Raw genomic sequence first — 27,539 nt, 5'->3', positions numbered from 1 at the left:
GGTAAGTGAGATGGGCATCCTGGGAGGGAAGACCGCTGAAGGTAGTCTGGGGATATTTTGTGCAATGGAAACCCCTGCGCAGCCCAAACTGACGGTCTGGGGATTTCTTGGCTGGAACAAAAGTGTAACAGCTGGATGATTGCCCGCAGCCTCTGGGCTCAGGCCTCAGTTCTGGCCCCTCTCGCCGGGGCTTTCGTGGGCTCAGGGTGGAGGGTGAGGCACGGGCCGCTCCCAGAGGCAACAGCCCCTTGCACGTCTAGTTTGTGTGGGCTTTAAGCCTCGACTGTCCAGAACCGGGCTGAGCCCAAGGGCCAGGAGCCTGCTGGGGAGGGAGCTTTATAGAATTTTTTTTTTAAGATTTATTTATTTATTTGTTTGTTTGTTTGTTTATTTATTTATTTATGATAGACATAGAGAGAGAGAGAGGCAGAGACACAGGAGGAAGGAGAAGCAGGCTCCATGCCAGAAGCCCGATGAGGGACTCGATCCCGGGACTCCAGCATCGCGCCCTGGACCAAAGGCAGGTGCCAAACCGCTGAGCCACCCAGGGATCCCGGGAGGGAGCTTTAAAGCAAAAGGCCCTGTGGGGTCAGCTGTGAGACAGCAGTGGGGAGCTGCAGGGGGAAGCACGGGGGCGGGGGGGGGGGTGCGGTATTTTAAGCCTAGAAAGAAAGAAAGCCGAGGGAGCACGAGGTGATGCAATAATCAGGGCCCAGAAATCAGGGCCCATTTACCTCTGGGCAGGAATGAAAAGGAACCAAGTGTCCTATTTACCATCACGGTGGGGCCAGAGCCCAAGGGAGCCAGGAAGGGGAGAGGGGTGGGGACAGCCTTATTGGCTCACATACAGCCCGTTGCCTTGGTCGGTGGTTCCGGACCCCGGCTGTCCATCAGGATCATCCTCCGTGGGCCAGAGCTGAACACCACTCGATGGTGCAGTAACGCAGAGATTGGCCAACTACGGCCCACCTCCTGTTTTTATAAATAATTTTATTGGAACACTCCTGTGCTGAATTGTGCATATATTTGTCAGTGGCTACTTTTTTTTTTTTTTTTGAGATTTTTAATTATTCATGGAGAGAGGCAGAGACATAGGTAGAGGCAGAAGCAGGCTCCCCGCAGGGAGCCTGACACTGGACTTGATCCTGGTATCCCAGGAAAAGGACCTGGGCCGGGGCAGATGCTCAACCACTGAATCACTGAGGCACCCTGTCTGGCTGCTTTTGCACAAAGTTGAGAAGCGATGACAGAAACTCTATGGCTCCCAGAGGAGCCTAGGATATTTATTATCTGGCTCTGCACAGAGGAAGCTTCTTGACTCTTGTAATAATGGAAGGGGCTGGGAGGGTCCAAAAACTTGAGTTCTGGGGCACCTATTTTCTATCCAGTGACCCCAGGCAAAGCCTTAGCCTCTCCAAGCCTGAATTTCTAGATCACTCTTAAATTGGATGGTAATGGTCTGCCCAGAATGGTCTACCCAGTTGTCATGAATATTGAATAGATAATATATTTGTTATATTTCTTTATACGATTTTAATGATTATTTTAGACATTTCAGCGTACAAACATAACTGGTAATAATCTTTCTTGAGTTTATTTTGTACCACTTCACATTGTACAAATTGAACTGCTATTCCTGTCCTTTGAGCTACCTCCAAATACTTTTCCTCTCTATGCTGTAAATCCCACATAAATTGCACATTATTTTTGCTTTAAACAGCCAACAGTCTTTAAAGAAACTTTGAAAAAACATTTTATTTATTTATTTATGAGAGACACAGAGAGGCAAAGACACAGGCAGAGGAAGAAGCAGGCTCCATGCAGGGAGCTCGATGTGGGACTCAAACCCGGGATTCCAGGATCATGCCCTGGGCTGAAGGTGGCACTAAACTGCTGAACCACCCAGGCGCCCCTAAATAATTTTTTTTAAGATTTTATTTATTTATTCATGAGAGACACAGAGAGAGAAGCAGAGACACAGGCAGAGGGAGAAGCAGGCTCCACGCAGGAAGCCCAACATGGGACTCGATCCCGAGTCTCCAGGATCACACCCCAGGCTGAAGGCAGCACTGAACCGATAAGCCACCAGGGCTGCCCAGAATTTTTTTTTTTAAAGAAAAGATTATCTTTTGTATTTACCCAAACACATACCATTTCTGATGTTCTTGATTCTGACCTTTAATCCAAGATAATTTCCCTTTAGCCTTAAAGAATTATTTCAGGGTTTATAATAGTGGTCCTACTGGCAGCAAATTCTCTCAAGTTTTGTCAGCTTTTGTCTGAAAAAAATTCTTTGCTGTACTTTCACGAGAGACTTCTTGGTTGACACGTTTTTCTTTCAATGTTCTAGATGCCATGCCGCTGGCTTCAGGCCGTCTTCATTTCTGATGACAATGCTTTTGTTGTTCTGTTGAAGACCTTTCCTGTTGAAGCGTCTTTCCTTTGTCTGCTTTGAAGATTATCTCTTTAGCTCTGTATTTCAGCACTTTGAGTTGGATGTGCCTCCATGTGGTTTTCTGTTTTCTTTTTAAGACTTTATCTATTTGACAGAGAAAGAGAGCACAAGCAGGGGGAGCGACAGAGGGAGAGGAGAAGCAGACTCCCCGCTGAGCAGGGAGCTGGATCCTAGGACTCTGGGATCATGACCTGAGCCAAAGGCAGACGCCCAACCAACTGAGCCACCCAGGTGCCCTCGATATGGTTTTCTTTGTCTACACCCTGCTGAGGTTCAGGGGACTCACGGGTCTGTGTTGGGATGACCTGGGTTTCGACTCTTCCTGCCCCCCACCTCCATGTGCCGCTTCTCGCCCACCACCACTCCTTCCTCCCAGGTTCCTACTGTCTGGACAACAAAGAGATACCCACAGACACAAGAGCAACAGGCTCTCCAAGAGCACAGCCCGAGAGAAAGACAAGACCCACAGCATGTGTTTCCCTAAAAACTGCCCAAAGTCAGGCCGTCCGGGGTGTGGGGGCATTCAATTATGGAGCCACCATGCCCCACCTGAGGGCTGATTTCTTGGGTTCGGATGACTGAAGGGCCCCCCTACCTCTGCTTTCCTTCATTGTCACCTCAATTTGGAATCCAGATGTGAGCCTGTTTTTCAATATAGGCTTAGTGTGAGGTCTGCACATACACATTCGAAAGGAAGTAGGGAGGGCACATTTTCAGACAGTGACCCGCCACTCCCCAGGAGATGACAGTCTCATCATGGCCTCATGCAGGCGCTTCCACCTCCCCATTTTAAAATCCATTTGTGAGAGGGGTGCCTGGCTGGCTCAGTTGGTGGAGCTTGTGACTTTTAAATTTTTATTTTTAAATTTTTATTTGGAGAGCAAGAGTGGGGAGGAGAGGGAGAAGCAGACTCCCTGCTGAGCAGGGAGCCCAATGCAGGACTTACTTAATCCCAGGACCCGGGGATCATGACCTGAGCTGAAGGCAGACGCCCAACTGACTGAGCCACCCAGGCATCAGACCATGTGACTCTTGATCTCAAGATTGTAAGTTTAAGCCCCACTTTGGGTTTAGAAATTACTTTAAAATAATTTTTTTAAAAAATCCATTTGTGAGAATAAGCACGTGGATGAAGGTTTAACTGGGAGTGTTTCTCACTGAATCTAGAATAAATCCAGGGACCCCTGACCAGCCCTAGGGGGCGGCTTCCTGCTCCCACCCTGTCTCAGTTCCTGGCCCCCTGGGAGGACTTCCCTGCCCTTGCAAAACACTCCTCACAGAGTTATTGTCTGACTACCCCACTCCTCCTGCCCTATTGCGCTCCCGGGAACATGTTCTCCTCTTTCCCAGCATTTTCCACCACTTGGAATTCCCCTTGCACTTGTGTGATTGTTCCGTGTGCACCTGTCTCCCGTGAGCCTGGATGCTGTGTGGGGCGGCGGCCCATCCGCTCTATCTCCCATGGCGTCCCTGGCACTGAGCTCAGGGCCCAGCACCGAGTAGGTACCCGATAACTACTAGTCGAAGGAATGAATGAGATGCTATATGCGTTTTCCAGCTCTGCCTCGCTGGGGGATTCTGAACATTCATGAGGGGGCTGATTGGAGGGGACCCAAGGGCTGCCACGTGCCACTTTGGGGCTGGGAAGGTACCACAACACAGTGCCACAACCTGAGTGGGTTTTTTTTTTTTTTAAGATTTTATTTATTTGAGAGAGAGAAAGCACGCGTGCACACACAAGTAGGGGGAAGGGACAGAGGGAGAGGGAGATGCAGGGAGCCTAATGTGGGGTTCAATCCCAGGGCCCCAGGATCATGACCTTGAGCTGAAGTCAGATGCCCAACCTACTGAACCACCCAGGCCCCCCTTGAATGGTTTAAGCAACAGAAATGTGTTCTCTGACCACTGTGGAGACCAGAAGTCCAAAAGCAAGGTGTGGGCAGGGCCCTACTCCCTCAGAAGGCTCTAGAGGGGCTCCTCCCTCACCTTTTCCAGCCTCTGGGGGCTCCGGTGTCCTTTGCTATGCTGGGCTCGGTGGCTGCGTCGCACAAACCTGTGCCCATTGTCACAGGGCATCCTCCTCCTGTGTCTCGGTGTCTCCTCCTATCAAGGCACGGGTCATGCTGGACTTAGGACCTGCCCTCCTCCCACGTGGGGACCTTACTTAACCGGTGACGTCTGCCAACACCCCTGTTTCCAAACATGGTCACATCATGAGGCTCCAGGGACGGCGTGACTTTGGGGGAACACGGGCCTCCCGCTGGTCTCTCCCGGTGGCCTTCTCCACCCGCTCCCCATGCCCCCTTCTCCAGTGCTCCCCCTTCTCCTTGAGGAGGGGCTCTGCTGGAGCAGCCTTGCCAGGAGGGTGGCCTTCCAGGCAGAGAAGGCTGGGGCTCTCTGCTGCCCTCCCACCGATTTCTGGAAGCTCTAGGTGTGTTCATTTGGATCCTCAGTGGAGCAAATGCCAAGATGGGAGGGAGCGGGGGAGGCAGCCATCCCCACCCAGGCCCGCCAGACCGCCCGGGGTGCAGGTCACCCAGGCCCGCCAGCCCACGGCAGTGGGAGTTTCAGTGAGGTGCTCTCACGTCAGTGAGGGTTGGCAGGCCTCAGAGGGAGTTAGACCGTGAAATCTTTTCCAACACAAGAGGCCCATTTATTTTGACAAGAAGAAAAACAGTGGCTGTGAGACCGGCCCTCAGATGTGGGGTGCGTGCGCCCTGTGGATGCCCGCTATGCCTCATGGTCCATCCACAGCTCTTGGAGGGAATGGAGCCAGTCTTTGGCATGTTTTTGGATATATATATATATATATTTTTTTTTTTTTTAACAGACTTTGAGAATTGTGAGCATTTTATACTTGAGCTCCCTTAGGCACAAGGTTGGTGAGCATGAAGACCTCAGCTGGTGTGAATGTGGCAGGTGGAAATAATAAATAGGGCCTCCTTCCCTCCTGTCTCCAGAGCTCACCCTCCAGAGCGGGGTCACCACTCCCAGAGAGCAGGTGGGGGGGCTGCTGCACACCCAGATCCTCATTCCGGTGTCTGGCAGCTTCTAGGGTTCTCCTCGGGCCGCACTGTGGCCGGGACATGCCTCTTCCAGCGCTCACACCCACCCACGCCGATTAATGAAAATGTCGCAGGCACTTTCTCCTTTTTGATGTTGCTTCACAAAGGTAGCACAAGTGTCCCACGTGCGCCCCCCTTCTGGAGTTACCCATTTCTCATTACCCACATAAAACGGATGTAGGCCCATGCCACCAGCCTGGGGGAAGTTGTGCCCTTCCCCGTGGAAGCCGGGCCTGCCAATGGCCTGTGTGTGACAAGGCCCGGGGACTCGCTTCCACCCTCCTCTCTCAATTTCCCAGATGCGCTTTCCCCTCTTTTCTTGCTGCCTCCCTGGCCACTCACTCAGCCTCATTTTCTGGCCTTTTCCTCTCTCTGAATGGTTCAGGACTGGGTCCTGGGCCCTTTCCTCACCAGCTGCCTGCACCTGTGAGCTTCTGTTCCTCCATTTCTAAAGTGGAAATAATAATGGGATTTACCTTGGAGCTGCTGTGAAAATTAAAGGAGGTAATTTAGGTGAGCTTTTAGCGCCCCATGAAAGTCAGCTATTATTAGCATCATGATTATTGAGGACACTACCTGTTCATTGTGATAATGCCTTGAGCCGGGTGCAAGGTCCCGGGTGAAGCACGCAGACCCATACCCACCCTTGGGGACCTTGTGGCTCAGCTCCCTGACTGCCGGGCCCCACAGCGGTGCTGGGGACAGAAGACGTGGTTCCCGTGAGGGCTCGGGAGGCAGCCAGGCTCTGGAGGCAGGTGCAGGGGCTCCGGTAGCCGGCGAGCACCCAGGAGATTGTGTCGTGACAGGTGGCGTGTTGCACGGCTGGGCTGCCTGGGGCCCCTCCTGGATCCACCGCCTCCCCGCAGGGGGACTCCAGACGATTCCTCAGCTCCCCTGGGCTCAGTTTCCTCTTCGGCACAAAGGAGCAGATCACAGGACCTCGCTGATGGGCCGTGGCGGGGATTCCACACCGCCACGTCCGTGGATGTAGAGAGCGGAGCTGAGCAGGCCGCGTGACATGTTGGTGATCAGTGTCGCGATCATCGTTCTTGTCGTGGCCACTCAGCGCTCCTAGCACTGCCCCCAGGGAGACGGTGGTACCCGGGGGCACGTGGGGCAAGTCCTTGGGGTCGGTGAGAGATGCAGGCAACCAGTCATTTCCGCAGCTCCTCGGAGATTTCGGGAAGCCCCTGCCGCGCGGGCTTATCCCGCAGCCGCGCCAGCAGCAGGTGTGTCGGGGCGCAGCCGTCGCTGCCGTGCACGCACTGGCAGGAGAGCGTGGAAGCAGCCCGCAGGCCTGAGAATCGGGGTGTCGGGTAAAAAGTCCATGACTCGGGCCGCCCGGGGGCTCAGCGCTTGAGCGTCTGCCTTCGGCTCAGGGCGTGATCCTGGAGTCCCGGGATCGAGTCCCACGTCGGGCTCCCTGCATGGAGCCTGCTTCTCCCTCTGCCTGTGTCTCTGCCTCTCTCTCTTCTGTGTCTCTCATAAATAAACAAAATCTTAAAAAAAAAAAAAAAGCCGATGACTCACCCAGAGAAAGGGCAGCCGTCGCCTTAACGAAGGCAGCTGCTTGTGAAGTGGTGTGAAAAGATGTTCAAGAGCCTGGTCAAGTGCAGGAGGCAAGGGGGCGGGCCGTGTTCCACTGTGTCATAGAAAAGGGGGACAGGAAGAGATGGACGCGCTGTCCTTGGAGGGGGCGCTGGGGGCCTGGGGCTCCATGGGGGGAGGACGCCTACTTTTCCCTCGGTGCTCGTTCACCTTTCGCGTTTGAAGCTATAGGCACGTCCCGCTTGCTTAAACATCCCAAAGAGGAAGCAGAAGTTGGAGCTGGCTCGTGAAGGAGCACCCCAGTTCACTGGGTCCCGTTAAACATCTTTGGCAGCGCTCAGAGCAGATGGCGCTGGGCGGGGTTGGGCCGGGGCCAGGGGGAGCCCCCCGTCCCCCCGTGGGTGTGTAGGAGCCACGTGGAGCCCTGTGGCCAGGCACATGCCTGCAGCGTGGTGCAAGGGCTGGGGCGCGGGCCTGAGACCATAGGACAGTGGGCTCCAGCAGCCGCACACGGCAAGGTCAAGGGCGGAATATCTGGGTCTGGCCCGGGCAGCTTTCCAGGGCAGACGATCATGACACCAAGCACCAGGAAAAGGCCTTCGGCACATCCGTTTCTCTCTATTCTCGGGGCAATTCCACCGTGAAGGCCAAGGCCGGAGCCCCCAGGGTTCTGGGAAATAGATTTGGAGGGGCCGAGCTTTCCTGGCCTGCTCTGGGCATCAGCAGGGACCAGCCCAGGGGAACCTGGGTTCTTCATTCTTCATCCATCTGTTTGAATGAAATATAAAGATTCTTTTCAGAGCTCTCCCTGAAGTGGCCCTCCAGCTTTGGGACACACACAGCATTGTGTGCAGAGACATTCCCTGTAGCCAAGCAAAAGCAACAGAAAGGCCCTTTCAGTTAACTGCAAAATAAGCAGGGCTCTGTCTAAAGACGGGGGCCCTTGGCCTCACGGGCCCCTTGGTAATTCACGGGCTGAGGCACTGTTTGCTGCCTGCGGACTATTGGATTAGGGTTTTTCAAATGCCCTTTAGTCAACAATTCAAGTATATAAAAAACAGACATGTATGCATGCAAACAGATTTTTTAAAAAAGATTTTATATATTTATTCATGAGAGACACAGAGAGAGAGAGGCAGAGGGAGAAGTAGGCTCCATGCAGGGAGCTCAACTCGGGACTCGATCCCAGGACCTCAGGATCAAGACCTGAGCCAAAGGCGGATGCTCAACTGACTGAACCACCCAGGCACCCCACAAACAGATATTCTTCAGTCAAATACCCTTTATACATTCAAACACATATATTTATATACTGTCATGCTCTTGACTAGCAAGATAGGGGATGTATGATGTAGATTGAACATTTGTACAAGGTCATCACTAAGCTCTAAGAAGGTTTGCAAAGTTACCAGGGTAATAATACAGCCTCCTCTTTGTCTCTCCAAATCTGGGTCATGGTTGAGCCCAATAAATTTTTTTGTTCACCTATAGATGATAATGCCTGTACTCCCTTTTCTGATTTATTTACCAAACATTAAAAAAAATATTGTTTATTTATTCATGAGACACAGAGAGAGGCAGAGAAATAGGCAGAGGGAGAAGCAGGCTCCCTACGGGGAGCTCAACTCGAGACTCGATCCCAGGACCCCGGGATCAAGACCTGAGCTGAAGGCAGATGCTCAACCACTGAGCCACCCCGGCTCCTCTATTTACCAAGCATTTTGAGGAGCCCCTACCATGTGCCAGGCATCGTTCTAGGTTCCTGGGATGTAGCAATGAACAGAATGGCCAATGATCCATAGCCCGGTGAGGTTTGCATCCTGGTGAGGTGATGGAGGTTCACCACTGTGCCAGGTGAGGACAGGGCGTGGAGACAGGGAGTTGAGAAGGAATTCCTGGAGAAGGGACCACAGAGCAGAGAACGGAGGGTTGTAAGCCAGGGGGTCACACCGGTATGGGATGCTGGGGGAGGGGAGGAGGCTCTAGGCAGGCGAAATGGCAACGTCTTGCCACTCTACTTAGATTGCACTCACTTAGCAGAAGCCAGTCCCAGTTAGATCCAGCTCTCCACCTACTTCATACCCACATCTGTGTAACTGAACCTTGGCTAAAGAAAAACATGCCACCATGCCGGCCTCATCAGGATCCATGCCCTGGATCCCAGGGTGGGGGTTGGGATCCCAGGGGAAGCCTCTGTCTTTCTCCAGGCCACTGACTCTCCCACTCCCCTAGAGGACCAGTTCCCAACAGCTGTTCCCCTGGCCTCACTCTCAGCTAACTCTCCTTACTTCCTATTTCACCGAGAGAGTTAAAGTAATCGGAAGAGCCACATACCACTCCAAGATTCCAACACCTTATGTACCTACCTCCCTACCTGATGCTAGCCCACATCTTTTCTATCACCATGGCTGAAATACGCAGTGGAGCCCGCCCCTCTCTGCTACTGAAGCACGTCACCCTAGACATTCCCTTCTTTCTCTCCTACAAGAGCAATTCTCCTCCCCCAGCCCCTACCTCAGTGGGCCATTCCCATCAGCATAGAAACAGATACCATTTCCCATATTTAAAAAAAGAAAAAAAAAAAAAAACACCTAAAGAGGCCTCTCTTGATGGCATTTCCCCTCTATTCCACTTTACCCAAAAAAACTCCTGGGAAGGGCCATTTTGATGCGTGTCTCCCACAAGGCTTCTTCCATTTGCCTTTCTTCAAGTGTGTGCTCAGGGAGAAGGCCCTTGACCATCGTATTCAAACTGGCGTCCCCTCCTTATCTGCATCCTGGTTTCATCTTTTGCCGCCACCCTCCTCACTTTCTAATGTCCTCCACGAGGCACGTGTCTACTTTTATTGTCCACCCTGTCCCACTGGGATGTAAGTCCAAGCAGGACAGGCGCGTCTGGCTATTTTGTCCATTGCTGTGTCCTCAGCACCCAGAGAAGGGAGGGCCCAGGGCATCCTAAGTACTCAGTGATGTTTGTTCAGTGAGGGCACGGTGAGGGCATGGGCCGGGGACTATGAGGAAGTCCGTGTGGCTGAAGTGGTGGAAGAAGGGGAGACAGAGGGGAATTAGGAGGTAGGCACAGGTGGGAGGAGGCCACATAGGGTCAAGGGGAAGATCTTTGTTCTCAGCATGATTCAGGATGCTGCCGGAGGGTTTGGAGCTGGAGAGGTACAGGATCTGATGGATGTTGTTGAGATTCTGGCCAGGTCAAGCTGAAAATCCCGTATTTCACAAGTGTGTTCATGGGCAGGCACTTTTTGTTGTTGTTGTTGTTGAGGGAGAGAGGGGAGGGGAGAGGGGCAGAGGGAGAGGGAGAGGGAGAGAATCTTAAGTAGGTTCCTTGCCCAACACGGAGCCCGACACGGGGCTCCATCTCACGACACTGAGATCATGACCTGAGCCAAAATCAAGAGTAGGACACCTCACTGACTGAATCACCCAGTGCCTTGAGGGCAGGTAATTTTTACATCCCTGTGCCCATGAAAATAAGCTTCCAGACCAAAGGAAAGCTGTGTGTTGATACTGACTTCGGTCCTACTGGCAGGGCCATGGGGAATGATCACCACCTTGGAATAGCTTTCCTGGTAAAATAGAATGTGGAACATTTCTCACTCAACAAAACACATCATTGGTAAACACTGAAACAAAACCATCCATTCTCTGCCTACTGATCAATAAAAATATTTAGTTCTTCAGTATTTTGCTTTTTAAACAACTGATGTGCAAGTATGAACACATATTTTGAGATTCGAATCAACAGATGTTTCCAAGCACACAGAACAGACAACGCCGGCCTACGTTAAATAGTCATGGTTGGGATTCTAAATGTTGGGCACAGAATTGGAAGACATCTCTGCCTTTTAAATATTAAATAGCAGTGGGAAAATATCCAGGTGTCTGCTGGCCATGGCTGTCAAGTCTGAGTGCCCCTTCACAGTAGTAGCATGCTATGTGGTTTGACGCTCATGGGATGCCATCTTTCCACTGACCAAGAGGGGATAAGCCAGTCTGGTGAGGAAATATGTAGATGGTGGGTTCAGGTGTATGTGTTTAGTTGGTGGAGATGGTGCACTAGCTTCTAGAACTGCAATGGGGATGGGGAATGAAACTCATGGCTTCTGAGCACTCCAGGCAAGGCAAAATGAGGGTTGCAGGGGGGAACAGATAGGGACCAAGGATAATGGGCCCAGGCGCTGCCAAGTCAGCACGAAAAGAGAAAACCGATTTACAAGAGGCCTGGCTGGTGTTCGAGGCTCTAGTACCAGGGTTGCAGCTCCTAGAACTGAACACCCAGGACGCTGGCTCCAAGCTTGCTAGTCTTCACACGGGGATGGCCATGTGTTCCCAGCGCTTTGTTAGCTACGACCCCAGTACTCGGGGTCAGGCAAAGTGGGCCACAGCTTTCTACTCTGATAGATGCCCTCACCTCTCTGTGTACCAAGAGGAAGCACTGGAACGCTAGACCAGCGGGTCTCAGGTGTGGTCCGTGAACAAGTTAGCAATGCAAATTCTTAGACCTCACCCTAGAACCGCTGAATCAGAAACTGCAGGTAGGTCCCAGCAACCAGTGTTTAATAAGCTCCCTAAGGAATTCTAATGCGTGTTTAAATTTGGGATCCACAGGCTTAGACCAATTCCAGGTGATGCTGATGCTGCTGGTTCCGGGACCATACTTTGAGGACCACTGTTCTAAAGAGTTCATGAGCCTATCGCTCACTTTGTGAGTAAGCCCAGCTATTAATTAATATTACTGAAGACATGGGGACTGTTTACTTTTTTATTTTTTAAAGATTTTATTTACTTATTCATAAGAGATAGAGAGAGAGGCAGAGACATAGGCAAAGGGAGAAGCAAGCTCCTTGTAGGGAGCCTGATGTGGGACTCGATCCTGGGACCTTGGGGATCACAACCTGAGCTGCAGGCAGATGCTCAACCACTGAGCCACCCAGCATCCCAAGGACTGTTTAATGTGGGTAATTCCTTAAAAGTTTATGTATCTTTGTATCGTTCAAAGTTGTCATCATGAACAGGTATTCCTTTTGTAGACAAATACATTAAAAGACTTTGTAAAAGTAAAAATACCTCATTCTGTATAGTTCTCTACAGCAGTGCTTCTCAAACTATTGTGCAAAGAGTGCACTCAAGAAACTTGTTCCAATGAAGATCTAGTTTAATAGGTTGGATGGAAGGGGGAGTCGGGAATGTGCATTTTCAACAAGTTTCCGGGTGATTACCATGCACCGGCCCATGTAAACCACACTTAGGGGTTACAGAACGAACACAAAGCACGTTTAGGTCTATTATCTTTTTTTTTTTTTTTTTTTTTAAGGTCTATTATCTTATTCGTTCTTTGTCACAGTCCTGGCAGACAGAGTGAGGAATTCACTTTTTCAACCACCAGGTACTACTACGCACCAGGCACTGAGCATACAGATAGGGTCTAGGGAGGTGGAAAACCCACCACCCACCAGAAACACTGCATGTTAACAGATAAGTAATTATAAATAAATGATAGAGACTGATCAGAAAAATAGAGACGGTACCCAAAAAAGAAGGCCTCTGGGAGGAGGTGATTTCAGCACCGGTGGGAAGGATGAGCTGGGAAGTTCAAGGTCGGGCTCTGGGCAGACACCAGGAGGCTCCTGCAGCTGAAGGCTCCCAAATCGGGGTGGGGGAGGGAGGGCGCGAAGCCCCGGTAGGCAGCTCATTTCCATCTTTGCCGGAGGAAAGCATTGAGGGTGTAAGCTGGGAAGGGACTGGTCTGGTACATCTGCCTTAGGGTCGCTCTGGCTGCTGCCGCCGCACGCGCGCCTGCGACCTGACACCTCTCCGGGGCCACCGGGGCGCTGGTGCAGGGAGCGAGACCAGCGGGTCTCAGGTGTGGTCCGTGAACTCGTTAGCAATGCAAATTCTTAGACTTCACCCTAGAACCGCTGAAGCAGAAGCGGCTGGTAGGTCCCAGGAGCCGGGCCCCGCGCCCCCGCAGCGCCCCCGCATCGCCCCCGCAGCCGGGCGGGCGCACCCTGGAGGTGGGGCTGGGACCGTCAGGAACCCGCATCTGAATCAGGAGTCACCGGGGCGCGTTTTTTTTTTTTTTTTTTTAAGAAACCACTCAGACTGCGTTGTCTCCCTCTTGCTCCCCCAAGGGAGAAGAACGATCATCAATTGCCAGCAGCAGCTGCATCGGCGACACCAAGAGCAGGCTTCGCGCTGCGGGGAGCACGCTGAGACCCGGGCGCGTTCTTATTGCCGCCCTCCGCGCCCTGAAAGCGCGCGCTCCCGGGAACAATGCGACTTTTTAACACCCCCCCCCACCCCCGGTTCAGAGGACCTGGGCTCCCGCGGTGGCATCTTGGACACTTCCCGGCCCGTCGAGCCTCAGTCTGCCCACCTGTTGGAGAGGACTTGGGGGCCAGGCCCGGGGCCTCGGATCGCGCACCTCGGGCCTGGCACGCGGGGTCGATGGGCACCCGGGGAAACTGAGGCACGGCAAGCGGCACGTCCCCGCAGGCGACTCGGTGCCCCCCCCCCACGCCCGCCAGCGGTCTCCGCGCCGAGCCCTTCCCCCACCCCCGCCCAGCGTGGCCAGGGGCGGGGCGGGGCGGGGCGGGGCCGGAGGGGGGGCGGGGGCGGGGGCGGGGCCCGGATCGCGGGGCGGGGGGGGGCCGGGCAGTCCCAGCGCGGGGCCCGCTCGCCGGCTCGGAGCAGCCCCGCGCCCCAGCCCCGCCCCGCCCCGCCCCTGCCCTCGGCCGCCTCCCGCCCCGCCCCTCGCGGCCCGGGACGTGCCGGGCCGGCCACCGAGCGGCGGGGACTGCGTGCGGCGCGCTCACTTCCGCGTCCCGCCGCCCTCCGGCCCGCGCCCGCCGCCATCGGACAATAGCGCTTCCCGCCGCGCCCCGCGCCCCGCGCCCCGCGCCCCCGTCCGCGGCCGGGTTGCACTGCTGACGTGCTCACGGAGAAGCCGGCTTTTTTTTTTTTTTTTCCCTCTATTTCTTTTTCCTTTTAAGATTTGAAAAAGAGGAGAAGAGACGCCCGGCGGGCGCGGGCGGTGAAGCGCGGACAGTCCACAGCCCGAGCGACCTGCGCCCGCTGGGCCTCCGGTCTCATCGCCGCGACCCGGCCTGGGGTCATGACCCTCCCGCCGGGCAGGTGGAAGGCTCTACCTGTCGCGGGCTGGACGTGAGCCGCCGCCGCTCCTGGCAGCCAGCCGGGCCCCAGCACCCGCGCCCCCAGCCCGGACACCCGCGCTAGGCCCCGACACCCGCGGCGACATGGACAAGTACGGCGACCTGGGCCTGGAGGCCAGTAAGTTCATCGAGGACCTGAACATGTACGAGGCATCCAAGGACGGGCTCTTCCGAGTGGACAGGGGGGCGGGCAACAACCCCGAGTTTGAGGAAACACGCAGGGTGTTTGCCACCAAAATGGCCAAAATCCACCTCCAGCAGCAGCAGCAGCAGCTCCTGCAGGAGGAGACCCTGCCCAGGGGCAGCCGCGGCGCCGCCAACGGGGGCGCCCCCCAGGCCCGCCGGGAAGCCGGCTCGGGCATCAGGCAGCCGGTGGATGGTGCGGCCAAGCCTCCTCTGGCCTCGCTCGCCCCTGGGCAGCCCGCGTGCCCACCCCCGGAGCAGAGGGCCAGGCCGCCCGCCCGCGGCGCCGGCCCGGGCAGCCAGGACTGCGGGGCCAAGGAGGGCCTGGCACGCTGGGAGATGCCCGCTTTCCGCCAGCCGGGCCCCTGCGAGGATCCCGCCTGCCTCACCCACGGAGACTATTACGACAACGTCCCCTTGCCGAGCCCCAAGTGGGCCGACCAGCCAGGAGTGTCCCCCAGCGTCAGGCCGGGCGCCGGCAGTGGGTGGCCCGGCGCCCCGGGGACGGACGCGCCGCTGCCCAGACCCTCCAGGGACCATCCCCTGTACCAGCCTCCGCTCTCCCCGAGCTCCGCCAAGTCGTTCGAGAGCGGCCGGGATGGCGGTGCTGGGGGTCGCGCTGATGGGAAGCCAGCCGGGCTTTGGACTACCGCCTCCTCGCAGCGGGTGAGCCCCGGCCTCTCTTCCCCAGGCCCGGAGAACGGGGCCCTCCTGGGGCCCACTCAGCCCAGGACCCCCTCTTTCTTAGCACCCTTGGCCCAGAGCTGCCCCAGCCAAGGAGCTCTTCCGAGAGCAAACTCGGGGATGGGGAGTGAGGTTGCAGGCGCGATGCCCAAGCCCACTGTGGATCCTCAAGCCTGGTTCCCAGACGGACCCAAATCTTACCTCTCTAGTTCCGTCCCACCATCCTCACCAGGCAGCATGGACAGTCTGCAGTCGGGTGCGGCCCCTGGGCTGGGTCCCAAGCCCGTCTGCACAGACCCTGGCATGGGTCCCAAGCTCAGCCCCACCAGCCTTGTCCACCCACCTGAGCTGTCTTGTAAAGAAGGTCCCCCCGGCTGGCCCTCCGATGGCGGCCTGGGGCCTGGGCTCCCGGAGAGCCCCAGCCCCCCCCGGGTGAGGCTGCCCTGCCAGACCCTTATCCCAGGCCCCGAGCTTGGGCCCTCAGCTGCCGAATTGAAATTAGAAGCCCTCACCCAACGTCTGGAGCGTGAGATGGATGCTCACCCGAAGGCCGATTACTTTGGTGAGTGAGAGATTGGTGACCTCACCCACCATGGGTGACAAGGTCCCTACGTTCGGGGGAGGTGCTCCCCATCGGGGATGCTGTAGGTCTCCTTGAGCCGCGCACGTATGTGTACGCGTGGCTTCCTCTTTCTGCTGCATCTTTTGATCCAGAGACTTGAAAGCGTCCCTGAGCAGAAAGCGGATCTTGTATCTGGGGGTTACCTACGTGCAAAGGGCGAAAGCGGGGTGGGATTACTCATGACTGCTTTCGAAAAAGGGAAATGCTGTGACTTTGGGTTTTGGGGGTTCCGGGTGTGGCCCAGAGTGTCTTGCAGTGACTGGCTCGTCCAGGACTCGAATGGCAGCAGTTTCTGAGGTCCAGGTACCCCTGTGGGTTCTGTCCCCGGCTGGGCCGGGCTGGTCTGTCTATCTGAGGACCTGTGGTTGGGCAGGGGCGCTCTCTCTGGCCCTGTCTGTCTGTCTGTCTGCAGGTACTGTGTACAGTTGCAAAACTCACATGGAAGATTTTGCTCTCAAGCATTAGTGGTTCTCAAAGTGTAGTCTGTGGGCCCGCAGCGTCCCTTCACCTGGGAACTGGTTAGAAAGGCACGTGATGTAGGGCCCCCTCCGCCAAGACCTTCATCTGAAACTCAGTGAGTTGGGGGGGAAGGCCATAGTCAGCGGTGCAGGCAGGCAGTGTGGACTCTCAGGCAGTGTGGACTCTGGGGGAAATTTGAGACCTGTGGGCTAGGTGTCTCTGAGCTCAGCCCCCACCCTGGGTTCTAGCCCGCAGCCAGGTAGCAGCTGCAGCCCCTGCGCCCAGTGGGATGGAAGAGGCTCCTTGCTGGTTTTACTAACAGGTTCAGGGTTCTGTTTTATTCTCTTTAAAACCTTGAATTCTTGGAGGCTGCTGGCTTCAGCTTTTTCTTTTGCTCTGCGCAGGGGTTTGGAGGCAGTGAGAAAGCAGTGTGTTCTGTGGAGTCATGATGTTGTGGTCTCATAGAACTAACTAGAAAGCTCTTTTTAGAAGAGTCTGAGGGTTTTTGTCTTGTTTCCCCCCCATTTTTGAACTCTGGAGAATTGGGGTCATAATGTCCCCCTCTGAGGCCAGAGAGCCTTGGGAAGCCGAGTCCTGGGAGGGTGCCCGCTGTGCCACACGGAGGAGGGCAGGGCCCAGGAAGGGCCATCAATCTGTCCTGTCTCTGGGGCCTGAGGTGCTTGCTGGGACGGGGTCCCTGGCGCCCATGGCAGCACGGTGTTACTTACCCCCTGAAGCCTAATGGGACCAGCTCTCACGGCACAGAGGGCGCTCGTAGGTTGGGGTGACTTAGTTGGTTTGTGTGTCTGAGCATGTAGCACCCTCTTACTCCTCTTTTCCTTTGCAGATTTCTCTGGGGAATAACACTTAGCAGGAAATACCGTGGTTTTAAACTGTCAACTGTTGCTAAATTTTTAATTCTGAGCTCGCTAAACAACAAAACAGTACTTCTCTTTTGTCAGGGAGGCAGGTTTACACCCCAGATGGGGGCAGAAGTATTTGCTCACACCAGTCATTCCACATGTTTATTGAGCCCCTGCCTTGCCCTGTTCAAGGCCTCGGTGTCATACACAGTGAACAGGACAGACCGTAATCAAGTCCTGGGGAGAGACACAGGTCGAGGAGGGGATGGAGCCTCCCGGCAGGTGGCAAGAAAATTTCCAGTTTTGAATTGGGGGTCAGGGAACGCCCCATTGGGAAGGTGGCATTTGAAGAAAGGTCTAACAGGAGGCAGTATTTCCTTGGGTGAGCGTGTCCTAGGTGGGCAGACAGCAGGGGCAAAGGCCCTGGGGCCGGTCTGTGCCAGGCCCCACCTGTGCTGGACACTTACCCTCTACTGTTTAATTTACTAGTTGCAACAACCCTGGGAAGCAGGTTCTGTCATTAGGCCTGTTTCACCGATGGGGACGATAAAACCCGGGGAAGTTAGATCATTAACCGAGGCCTCCCAGGTGGTGGTGCTGGGTGAAGCTGCTAGTCGAGCCCCCCGGTTCAGACGCCGTGGCCCTGTCCCTAACCAGCATCGCCACGCTGCCTCCCAAGCACAGATGCGGAAAACTATTTTATGTCCCAATTTATTTATTTTTGTGGCTTTGTTTTTTTAAATTTTTAGTTGAGGTGAACATGACACATCACAAAATTTAGCCATTTTAAAGCAAACAATTCAATGGCATTTGGTACATTCACAGTGTTTTACAAACACTCGCTCTGATAGTTTCAAAACATTTTTATCACCCCCAAGGGAAAATCCTATACCCATAAAAAGCAGTTGCTCCCTATTCTCCCTCCCTCCCAGCCTCTGGAAACCACACCTTTGTGCTCTGTCTCTGTGAATTTACCTATTCCGGATGGTTTAGGTCAATGGAATCCTATTTTATTTTATTTTTTTAAGATTTTATATTATTCGTTCATTCAGGAGACTCTGAGAGAGAGGCAGAGACACAGGCAGAGGGAGAAACAGGCTCCCTGTGGGGAATCTGATGTGGGACTCGATCCCAGGACCCTGGGATCATGACCTAAGCCAAAGGCAGACGCTCAACCGCTGAGCCACCCTCATTTCTATTTTTTGACCAAGCGTGACATTTGTGTGTAGAAAACTCAAAAGGCACCCAAAAACCTGCACAAAGAAGGGTTAAGTGTGTGTCAGTCCCAGTGGTCTATGCTGTCCACCAGCCCTTTGCCACCGAGTGGTGTGTCTCGGCAGCTGCCATGTGTCAGCGCATGTTGAGCCGGTGCAGTGTCACCCATAGGGACGTGCCCAGGTCATGTGAGCTGCGGTCACGGCGGACCTGGAGAAGGGCCCCCCTGCAGGGAGCAAGCCCAGCTGTGGGCCAACCCCCCCGCCCCCAGGGTGGCGTTGTGAGGCTGGGGCCTTGTGCCCTTCCTGAGTGGCCTGCTTGCCCACCGCACGGGAGAGGGCCCGCCCCATGGCTGGAAGCTTCGGCAGCCCAGCTTCTGTCCGCCCTTCCATGACCGGCGGTGTGGCGGAGGAGGGAGCCTCTCATCGGGGCCTCTGGAGGTCGGTTCTTGGCCTAGTCCTGCTGGGGGGGCTTGAACAAACCCTCCTGTCTTCTAGGCCTCACCCCCCCTCTGTAGTGCCAGGCGGCCGGCCCCAGGGTGCCTCCCCTTCCCTCACTCTGGTGGTCTTTGAAAGCTGTGCCTGCCCCGCACGCTGCATTTCTTGAATTAGGATGAGATTTTACTTCCCAAGAGAAGACTCTCTATGGATACAGGGCCCTTGCCAGAGAGTCGGGGTAACGTCACCGTAACCATCAGGGCGCGTAGTTCGAGCCAGAAGCCAAGCAGAGTAGACGTTTGGGCTGCTTACGTGGGCCCCTCCCTGGGTCAGACAGAGGCGTCCCCGGGGGCGTTTACACTGTGGGAAGAGCTCCTGAGTCCCTGTGCTTGCCTTGGAGAACACTTAAGTCTGAAGATGCCTCAGTTTCCCGTCCTTGATCAGCTCATCTCCGAGGACGCTTCTGGCACCTTCCTTGGCCGTCTTCGTGGCTCTGGTGCGATGTGGTGCTGGGGGCTCCTTCTCCCTCTCGGTCTTTCCCGTTCTTCCTCTGTGGCCTCTTTGTGTCTTTCTGTCCGTGAGGCAAGAGGCAAGGACAGATTCTTGATGCCTCTCGCTCGGTGTTCTGCGTTAACACCACTGTTTACCCTGCAGGGGAAGGGAAGCGGTCACCAGGCCTTTTGTTTACTCTTTCCTGGCCTTTTCCCCCAGGCATCCACTGTCTTCCTCACACTGGTTCCCTCCTCTCTTCCCCAGGGGAAGGATACAAAGAGGCCACCTGTCACAGCCCGGGCTTCCCGTGGAGGGCGCGGGGGGCCCCGAGGGGATGCCCTTGGGAGGCGGGTGGAGGGGGCTCGGCCCCAGCGAGGGCCTGACATGGCCCACCCCGCAGGGAGTGCGCGAGCCCTTCAGAAGTGTCCCGAGTCGGGGTGAGATATCCGGACTTTCATGTTCCCCCCTAAGGTCACCCATCAGATGTGGGCCGCCCTGGGAAGGCATGACCCTGGTGAGGCGTCCCTCTGCAGCTGGCACAGAGCCCGAGGCCACGTCCCAGTGCACCCCGGGCCACCGGGCCCCCCACCGCAGCCCCCCACAGCCAGGCAGATAAAGACCCCTCGTACCGTGGCCTTTGGGCTCCGTGATTCCAATCCTCGCCACCCTGTGTCTAGTGCCCGTGGCTCGGTGGGCATCGGGCACATGCTCTGCGTTACCCTTCACCGCCAGACACCAGTCGTCTCTGTTCACAGTGGAGAAACTGAGGCCCATGATTTGCTCAGGACCACACAGGCCTACGTGGTGGCGCCTCCACACCAGTTGGGCTCTGACCGCTCCCGTGGTGGGGCCAGGTGGCCTTTCAGGTCTGCGTTTGCTGCTGTTTGTCCCTCCAGTTTCACGCTCCGCCCAGCTGCTGCGGGGGCATCGGTGGGCTCTGTGCCTGTGCCTGCCCTCCCGGCCGCGGGTCTGGGGCTCTGTCACTGCTGACGCCCCCCGGGAGAGAACCACACTCTGCCCTGGGGTGGAGGAGGCCCTGCCCGGCTTCGTCAGGCACAGGGAGGGGGTGGAGGGGCCAGAAGAGACTGGTCGCGGGGTGTCCCTCACCCGGCCAGGGGATCGACGGGCCTCCCCCCACCCTGCATGGAGCAAGAGCAGTCTCGGGAGCCTGTAAACAGGTGTGACTCCTCCTGGGAAGGGCCCCGCCCCCGCCAGGGGCTAGGGAGCCTGTGGCACTTGATTTTATTCTCCTACGGAAGCAGGAGGTCAAGGACACCTTCCAGAAGAGCATGTAAAAATCCTGTCTGCTCCTTCCCAGCAGACGGTCTCGCCAGCCTCGAGCTGCGCGTGGATTCTCTTGCTGCCCTGTGAAGCACCCCCTCTCTGGCTTTTCCAGCAGCAGATGCTTGAGGTGTGCAGCTCACATAGCGCTGAATGAAACACCGAGGATGGTTCCAGAGCACTTTTCATGGCAAAGGAAATCACACAGGGCCATCCTGTCATGGGGGAGCCTCCCCCAGAATTCCGGGACAGAGGCCTGCATGGACCCTGGACGTCCCGCTTAGTCCCCAAATATCATGCATTTCGGTCAAGCCAAACTAGGGGCTGAAGTAGAGGAGAAGGTGGTGGAAGATCATGACCATGAGGCTCTGAGCGGCTGGCACGGTGCGGTTCCCCGGGGACTCGGCCCCAAATTCCTTCCTGAGTTGCTGTGCCGTACCATAGACCGAACTGAAGCCAGGCTTCTATTGCCATGGGAGTGAGCTTCTGATCCTCCACGTAACTTGCACATTCTCTCACTGTGGCCCTAAGGCCGCATGGGGGCTTTCCCCAGCCACATGGTGCCCACGGGCTCTGTCACACCAGCGTCACTGCTGGCCCCAGCTCCTGGAATTCCTCCCACCATGAGGTCCTTGACCTTCCCCAGCCAGCGGTCCTTCTGGCCAGCATGGAGGTGCCTGCCCCTGCGACCCCACTCTGAGAAGGGGGCTCCGGCCGTTGCCCTGGCAGGCCCTGATGGTGGGCTCCCACGGCGTGTGCCCCGTCCCATCGCACTTTGTCTCTGCGGCCCTCCCTCCCTGGGATGGTGTGTTTGTGCTCCATTCCTCTGTGACCAGGAAAGCATGTCTTGTTTTTTCCATTAATAATCCACAGCATGAAACTGACCTTCTGACAGCGCAGGTCTTGCCAGAGGTTTAAAAAAAGTTATATTTCTTTACATCTTTTTTTTTTTAAGATTTACTTATTTATTTATTTATTCATTCATTCATTCATTAATGTGAGAGAGAGGCAGAGACACTTTTCATGGCAGAGGCAGAGGGAGAAGCAGGCTCCATGCAGGGAGCCTGATGTGGGACTCGATCCTGGGACTCCAGGATCACACCTGGGTCGAAGGCAGATGCTGAATCGCTGAGCTACCCAGGCATCCCACATCTTTTTTTGTTTGTTTAAGAATTTATTTATTTATTTATTTAGGGAGAGAGCACGCAAGAGAGAAAGTGCAGGTGGGAGGGGCAGAGGCAGAGGGAGAAAGAGAATCTCAAGCAGACTCTGCTCTGAGCATGGAGCCCCATGTGGGGCTCGGACCCAGGACCCGGAGATCGTGACCTGAGCTGAAACCAAGAGTCGGATGCTTGACTCTTCCTTGCAGGAGCGCCTTCTTTACATCTTTTGATTTATGAGTTCTACATGGGACACAGAAAACTGTGGAAGAAAGGCCCGATTTGGGGAGTGAGGACACCACGTGTTCTGAGTCTGATCCTCCCAGCGGCCCTAGGGGTGACAGCGGGCAAGCCGCTCCTCCTCAGTGCAGAGCCACGCTGACCTCTCAGGCTCGTCCTGGCCCCAAGTGCTGTGGTTGCGGCTCTGGGTGCCATCAGATGCCTGGGTCTCAGCTGACTGAGTAGCCAGCACTGCTGTGGGCAGCGGCGAGAGCCTGGAAAGGCAGGGGCTGCATGGCCTGGCCTTCCTTCCCCCTTGCAGACTTCTATGGAAGTGGAACACAGTTTTGCGTTTTACTTATGGTTACGTTTTCTATTGCAAAGTGCAATCGTTGTTACTTTAGGTATCTGGAACATACCCTACAGTAGAAACAAGAGCCATGAGTCACTGACATGCCTGCCACCCTTAGGATAATCCATGGGAAGATTTTCTGCAGAAAGTTTCCAGTGCAGAGCCGCGGCCGGAGCCCGCTGTGACTCAGGATGCGTCATGTGCTGCGATTCTTGGCTCTCTGGCCAGATGGAGAAGCATTTACTCAGCGAGAGGTCACTTACTGTGCTCTGCAGAGTGTGTCTGAGGAAAGCGGGGTGAGGAAGGAAAGATCCCTAGGAAAGCATCAAACAGGGAGCCACTGGTGTTACAGCCGTCACCCACCCCGAGGCCTTTTGAGGGTCTCATTCTAATTAAAAGTGGGGTCCTCAATTCGGGGGACGGCAAGTAGCTCTGGCCGTGGGGCTCATGGACCTGTATTCCCTGGCATGCCCCAGGTTCCTCCCTGGGCTCCTGTGAGGTCTGTGGTGGTGTTGGGTCATTGGATGCCTGACAACGGCCTCTGTCAGGGGCCCACGTAGTGGGTGCTTGGAGGATGTCTGTTGGAGGAATGGAGGGGCTTCAGTTGGGGGTGAAGGGAGAAGAGGAAGGGATTTTATTTTATTTATTTTGTTTATTTTATTTTATTTTATTTTATTTTTATTTATTTGTTCATGAGAGACACAGAGAGATAGAGAGTCAGAGACGCAGGCAGAGGGAGAAGCAGGCTCCATTCAGGGAGCTCGATATGGGACTTGATCCCGGGACTCCAGGATCACACACTGGGCTGAAGGTAGGCGTTGAACCGCTGAGCCACCCAGAGATCTCTAGGAAGGAATTTTAGATCGGGTTAGCTCTGAGGTAGTTGTGCTAAAATGTGTGTCATCTTTCTAATCATCTCACACACATTGGCTTGTGGTTTGTTCATTCCTTCCAGTAAGCCTGGTTCCCTCGCCCCATTTCACAGGCAGGCAAACGGAGGTACGCAGAGGTTAAGTCACCTGCGGGATACATTTACCGGGGGTCCTGGCTGAGTTGGAGATCTCGGCTACTCCGCTGCACTGCCTGTCAGCTCCTGGGAGCACACCGGCTTTCTGACAAAGGGAACTTGGAAGGGAACATGGCCCTGAGTGGGTCAGGGCTGAGGTCTTCCCCTCCTGTTGGTGGAGTGGTGAGGGAGGCAGGGTACAGAGGGGTGCCTGAGCTGACCCGAGGAGCCGGACCCCATTCCTGCAGCCAGGCTCGGCATCCAGGTTCCTTTCTAGGCCAGGAGCCCGTGCCCGAACCAGCTCCTCCCTGCAGGCTGGAGATGGAACCACAAGACTCAGAAGGACACACACAGAGGCCACACAGTGACCTTGACTGCCCACGGCCACCAAGGCCCCTGACTTCTTGTGTTCCTCTAAAGGGTGTGGGTCAGGACCAGCGGGCAGTACTCTTGGGGAGCTTGTGACACCCTCCCCAGTGTTGTGGACGAGGACAGGGGTGTGCCGAGATGCCCTGGTCTGAGGATCAGTGTCAACCCTGGACTGTGCGGAGGCGCTTAGAACCAAATGTTGCATGAAACGATGCTTAGAGTCCATCTGGCAAAGTGAACCGAAATCTTACCCAAAACCAAAACAGGCCTCCCAGATTCCCCAGGCGCATCCATGGCAGGGCAGTACTTGCCAGCAAATATTTATATCTGCTTCAGGTTTTGTTTTTCATTTGTCCCCTCCCAGGGAAACCAGCTGGACACGGAATGTCAGGGTCACGTTGGAAGGCTGGAGACTTTCTGCTTGAGTGTTTCAAAGGGAATACTTTAGGGTCCACGGCCAGGCTATTTTTAAGTTTTGAGAGCCACGAGTTTAGACTTGGCCAAGTTCCTTTCTCATCTTTCTCTGTCTGTGACTCAACTCTGTGTGTCCCAGGAGAGCAAGGACTGGTTACTCCCGGTTACTGGAAGACTGTTGGGAGCATATCAGGGACCTCCGTCTTTTCTCCTCCACACTTGTAATTGCAGTGTATAGAAAGTTCTGGAAGCTTGCTCTGATGCCATCTGTCACTGGAGAGGAGGGGCCTTGAGTTCAGTGTATATCTGCTCTTCAGCTGACCCGGGAGGTATAGAGACCCAGGTAATATGAGAATGAGTGGACAAGGCACCCCTCTTATAAAGCAGGCCCTGAGTATGGGGGCTCTGGGCACACATTATAGCAGGCTCTGGGCCGGACAGCACGGGATGGTCATTTCGGCGTGCTGAGATAGTAGCTCGCTCGTTTTTTGCTGACCGAAGCCCCTCTGACCGTAATAGCAGCCTCCCTGTTCTCCCGAGCCTCTCTTCCAGCAGGGTGGAACAGGGTTGTGGCTGGGTTTGCTCACATGATGGTCAGGGCTCGCCCAGGGCATTGGGGTGGAGCTTTTGCATCTGCTGAAATGTCGCCTGGCCAGTTCCTCCCCCCCCCCCCCCCCATGGCTTGCATTGCTTCCTGATGAGGCATTGAATTTAGAAAGATGGACTTGGGGGCAGCCCAGCTGACGGCTGCTGGCTGGTGGGGCTGGGCCCGCAGGGCGTTTGCTCACAATAGTTGCCTTCACCGTGAACAGGCTGGCTGGTGGCAGGAGAGCAGCAGGCGGCCTGTGCACTTGCCAGCTGTGCCCCTTGGGCATCTTGCTTCACTCTTTTGCTCTTGGTTTCCTGGCCTGGTGGAACCTGGATGTCCTGAGGTTGTTAGAATTCTGTTCCCTTCCGGGGGCCACCAGCCTCGGGAGCCAGGGATGGGGTCAGGGCTGTTGGCAGAGAAGCCCATACAAAGAAGAGAAGCCTGGGATGGGGAGTGTGTGCAACACACATGTGTACATGGACACACCCTGGGTGGCCGGCGAGTGGTTGGTGAACTCACTTCTCTGAGATGGCCCGCTGGGTCCCTCTGTAAAATCCCAGTCCCCAATAGGGGTGACTCTGAAACGCTTCTACCCCCATAATGCTTGTCCTCCTCGGCCTGACTCACGAAACCAAAGCTACATTTTTTGGGGGGAGAAAAACAACTTAAGCTATATATAAAGCGGCACTCAAATAAGGAAAATGAGGAAATAAAACCAAATACCAAGTTAGTGATAAGTTTCAAAATACAAAACACAGGGCCTGGTCTGCGGAAGAATCAAGTTAACATGTTTTGCTTGCAATGCCCCTGTTTGCTCAGCCATGATGGGCTGAGACCCTGTGGATGCCACAGACGTCATTGCTCTGTCCCTCGTGCTGGGTGGTGGCTGTGACCCCGGACAGCCTATCAGAGCCGAGGGCTGAGCGGCTTGGGTTGGGACTTGGGTGACGCACAGGTGGGCCAGACAGCTGAACACTGGCCGTGCTGAACCTCCTGCATCTTAAACGGGAAGCATCCTGTTCTCTGGGGCGGGCTGGAGGCCTGGCCCCACTTTGAGGAGAAGGGAATTTCGGTCAGCACGTGGTCACCTGGGGGAGTCTCTGGGTGGTTCCTGTCTTGCTTGGCCAGGTGGCCTCTGGAGTTCTGCAGCTGAGGGTGTGGCTCTGACCCCTGAGTGGTCACCAGCTTTCCTGCTGGGTCCCCACTGCCCCTCACCCGGGCTCTACCCCAGACCCTTCCCCACCACATCCAGTTCCAAGCCCAGATAACATACTCTTCTGACAGTCATTATGGAACACTTACTGTATACAGGAGATGGAATTAGGATTAGCGGGGCTTCCTCTGTGCCCAGACTTCTTGCTCAGGTCTCTCTGCAGGAACGTGGGCTCCCTGAGACAGGGGTGTCTGTTCTGTTCACCACTGTATCTCAGGGCCCAGGGCAGTGCCGGGTGCATAGCAGACGTGCAGTGAGTGAACCCCACCCCATCCCAACGGAAGGATGGGGACAGCCCCTGACTCCCTCCTGAGTGCCGGGGCTTTGAGTGGGGATGTTACTGCTGTGGTGGGCACACACTCCAGAGCCAGTCCACACCCGCCGGCACCTGCTAGAGGGTGCTAGGGAGACAGGGGCACCAGACTGGCCGTGAGCTGGTGAGAGACCCGGTGAGCTCTCCCACCTGGGTAGAAGGTGCTTCGGGTGGTCTTCTGGAACCTGGAAGGGCTGGAAGAGGTTGGCATGCCAGGGTCTGTCTGTCTGGAAACTTTGCAGAGCTCCAGGCACCAAGGTCCTGGGGTTGTTTGGACAGGAGCAGGGAGACGTGCCGGCAGACGTCCGTGTTCCTATCTGAGAAGTTCATATTGCACCAAACTCAGAATCTGAGGAGCTGCGCATGGGCTCTGGATCTGCCCCGGGCATGCCTGTGCCTCAGGCTCCCCATCAGGACAATGTGGACGTGGCCCTTGTGGGGACTAAATTCGTTAGCACTGATCTGTGCTGGTCGCTTTGGGAGCCGCTAGCCACAGGCAGCTGCCAAGCACTTGAAAGGTGGCTGGTTCCACTGAGATGTGCTCGAGGTGTGAAATGCACTCTGGGGACTTGAAGGCTTGGTGTGGGAAAGAGAGGTAGAATAGCTCACTAGTATTTTTTACGTTGATTCTGTGTTTAAACGAGAGTACTTTGGATGTATTGGGCTAATAAGTAAAATACATCATTAAAATTCATTTCACCCATTTTTCCTTTTTTAAGTATGGCTACTTGAAAATGTAAAATCACGGGCGGCCTGGGCTGTTTTTCTGTCGATCGGGGCTGTGCCTCCTGAAGCATTTAGAAATTGTGGCCTGTGGTGATTACTTAGGGTACAAGCACTTACAATGATCCTTTGCCCCAATATATTAAAGCATCTTTACCTTGTCCCACCCGAAGGCCACGTTCAGTTGGTTTGTTCAGAAGCACAAATGCTGGGACGCCTGGGTGGCTCAGTGGTTGAGCGGCTGCCTTTGGCTCAGGGTGTGATCCCAGGGTCCTGGGATCGAGTCCCACGTCAGGCTCCCTGCATGGAGCCTGCTTCTCCCTCTGCCTGTGTCTCTGCCTCTCTCTCTCTCTCTCTCTCTGTGTGCGTCTCTCATGAATAAATAAATTAAATCTTTAAAAACAAAAACAAAAGAACCACAAATGCTTAAACAGATTGTAATTTGTCCAGTTGCCACTTCCTGAAAAAACGAGGCTGTATGCCTGCTGCAAGAGGTGGCAAGAGGCCCTGAGCTCCTCAAAGTGTGTCTTTTCTGATGGAGGGAGAAGGTACTCTGGGGTCTGAGCAGGTGGTCGTTGTAGCTGAACCAATTTTCCAGGACCTTAATAACACCTTCAGCCTAGCAAGGACAGGCGTAGCGTCCAGGGGGCCGCCCCACCCCTCGCTGTCCTTAGAGAAATGAAAGCCAGTG

The 27,539-nt window shown here is 55.2% G+C and overlaps 1 protein-coding gene and 1 pseudogene across 1 annotated transcript in view; one reads left to right on the top strand and one right to left on the bottom strand.

The window, feature by feature from the left end:
* Positions 1-13,179: 13,179 nt before the first annotated feature.
* Positions 13,180-13,300, bottom strand: LOC119864836 (annotated as a pseudogene).
* Positions 13,301-13,871: 571 nt separating this feature from the next.
* LIMD1 (LIM domains containing 1) overlaps positions 13,872-27,539 on the top strand; it is a 66,336-nt gene continuing 52,668 nt past the window's right edge. Inside the window, exon 1 of the mRNA XM_038566678.1 lies at positions 13,872-15,683. Within this exon, the coding sequence (XP_038422606.1) occupies positions 14,339-15,683 (1,345 nt within the window). The 5' untranslated portion in view covers positions 13,872-14,338. The remainder of the gene's footprint in view (positions 15,684-27,539) is intronic.

This window comes from Canis lupus, chromosome 20, assembly GCF_011100685.1.
Source record: "Canis lupus familiaris isolate Mischka breed German Shepherd chromosome 20, alternate assembly UU_Cfam_GSD_1.0, whole genome shotgun sequence".
NCBI classification, from domain to species: Eukaryota; Metazoa; Chordata; class Mammalia; order Carnivora; family Canidae; genus Canis; species Canis lupus.
The sequence above is the reverse complement of the archived record's forward strand: the minus strand, read 5'-3'. Positions and strand labels throughout refer to the sequence as shown.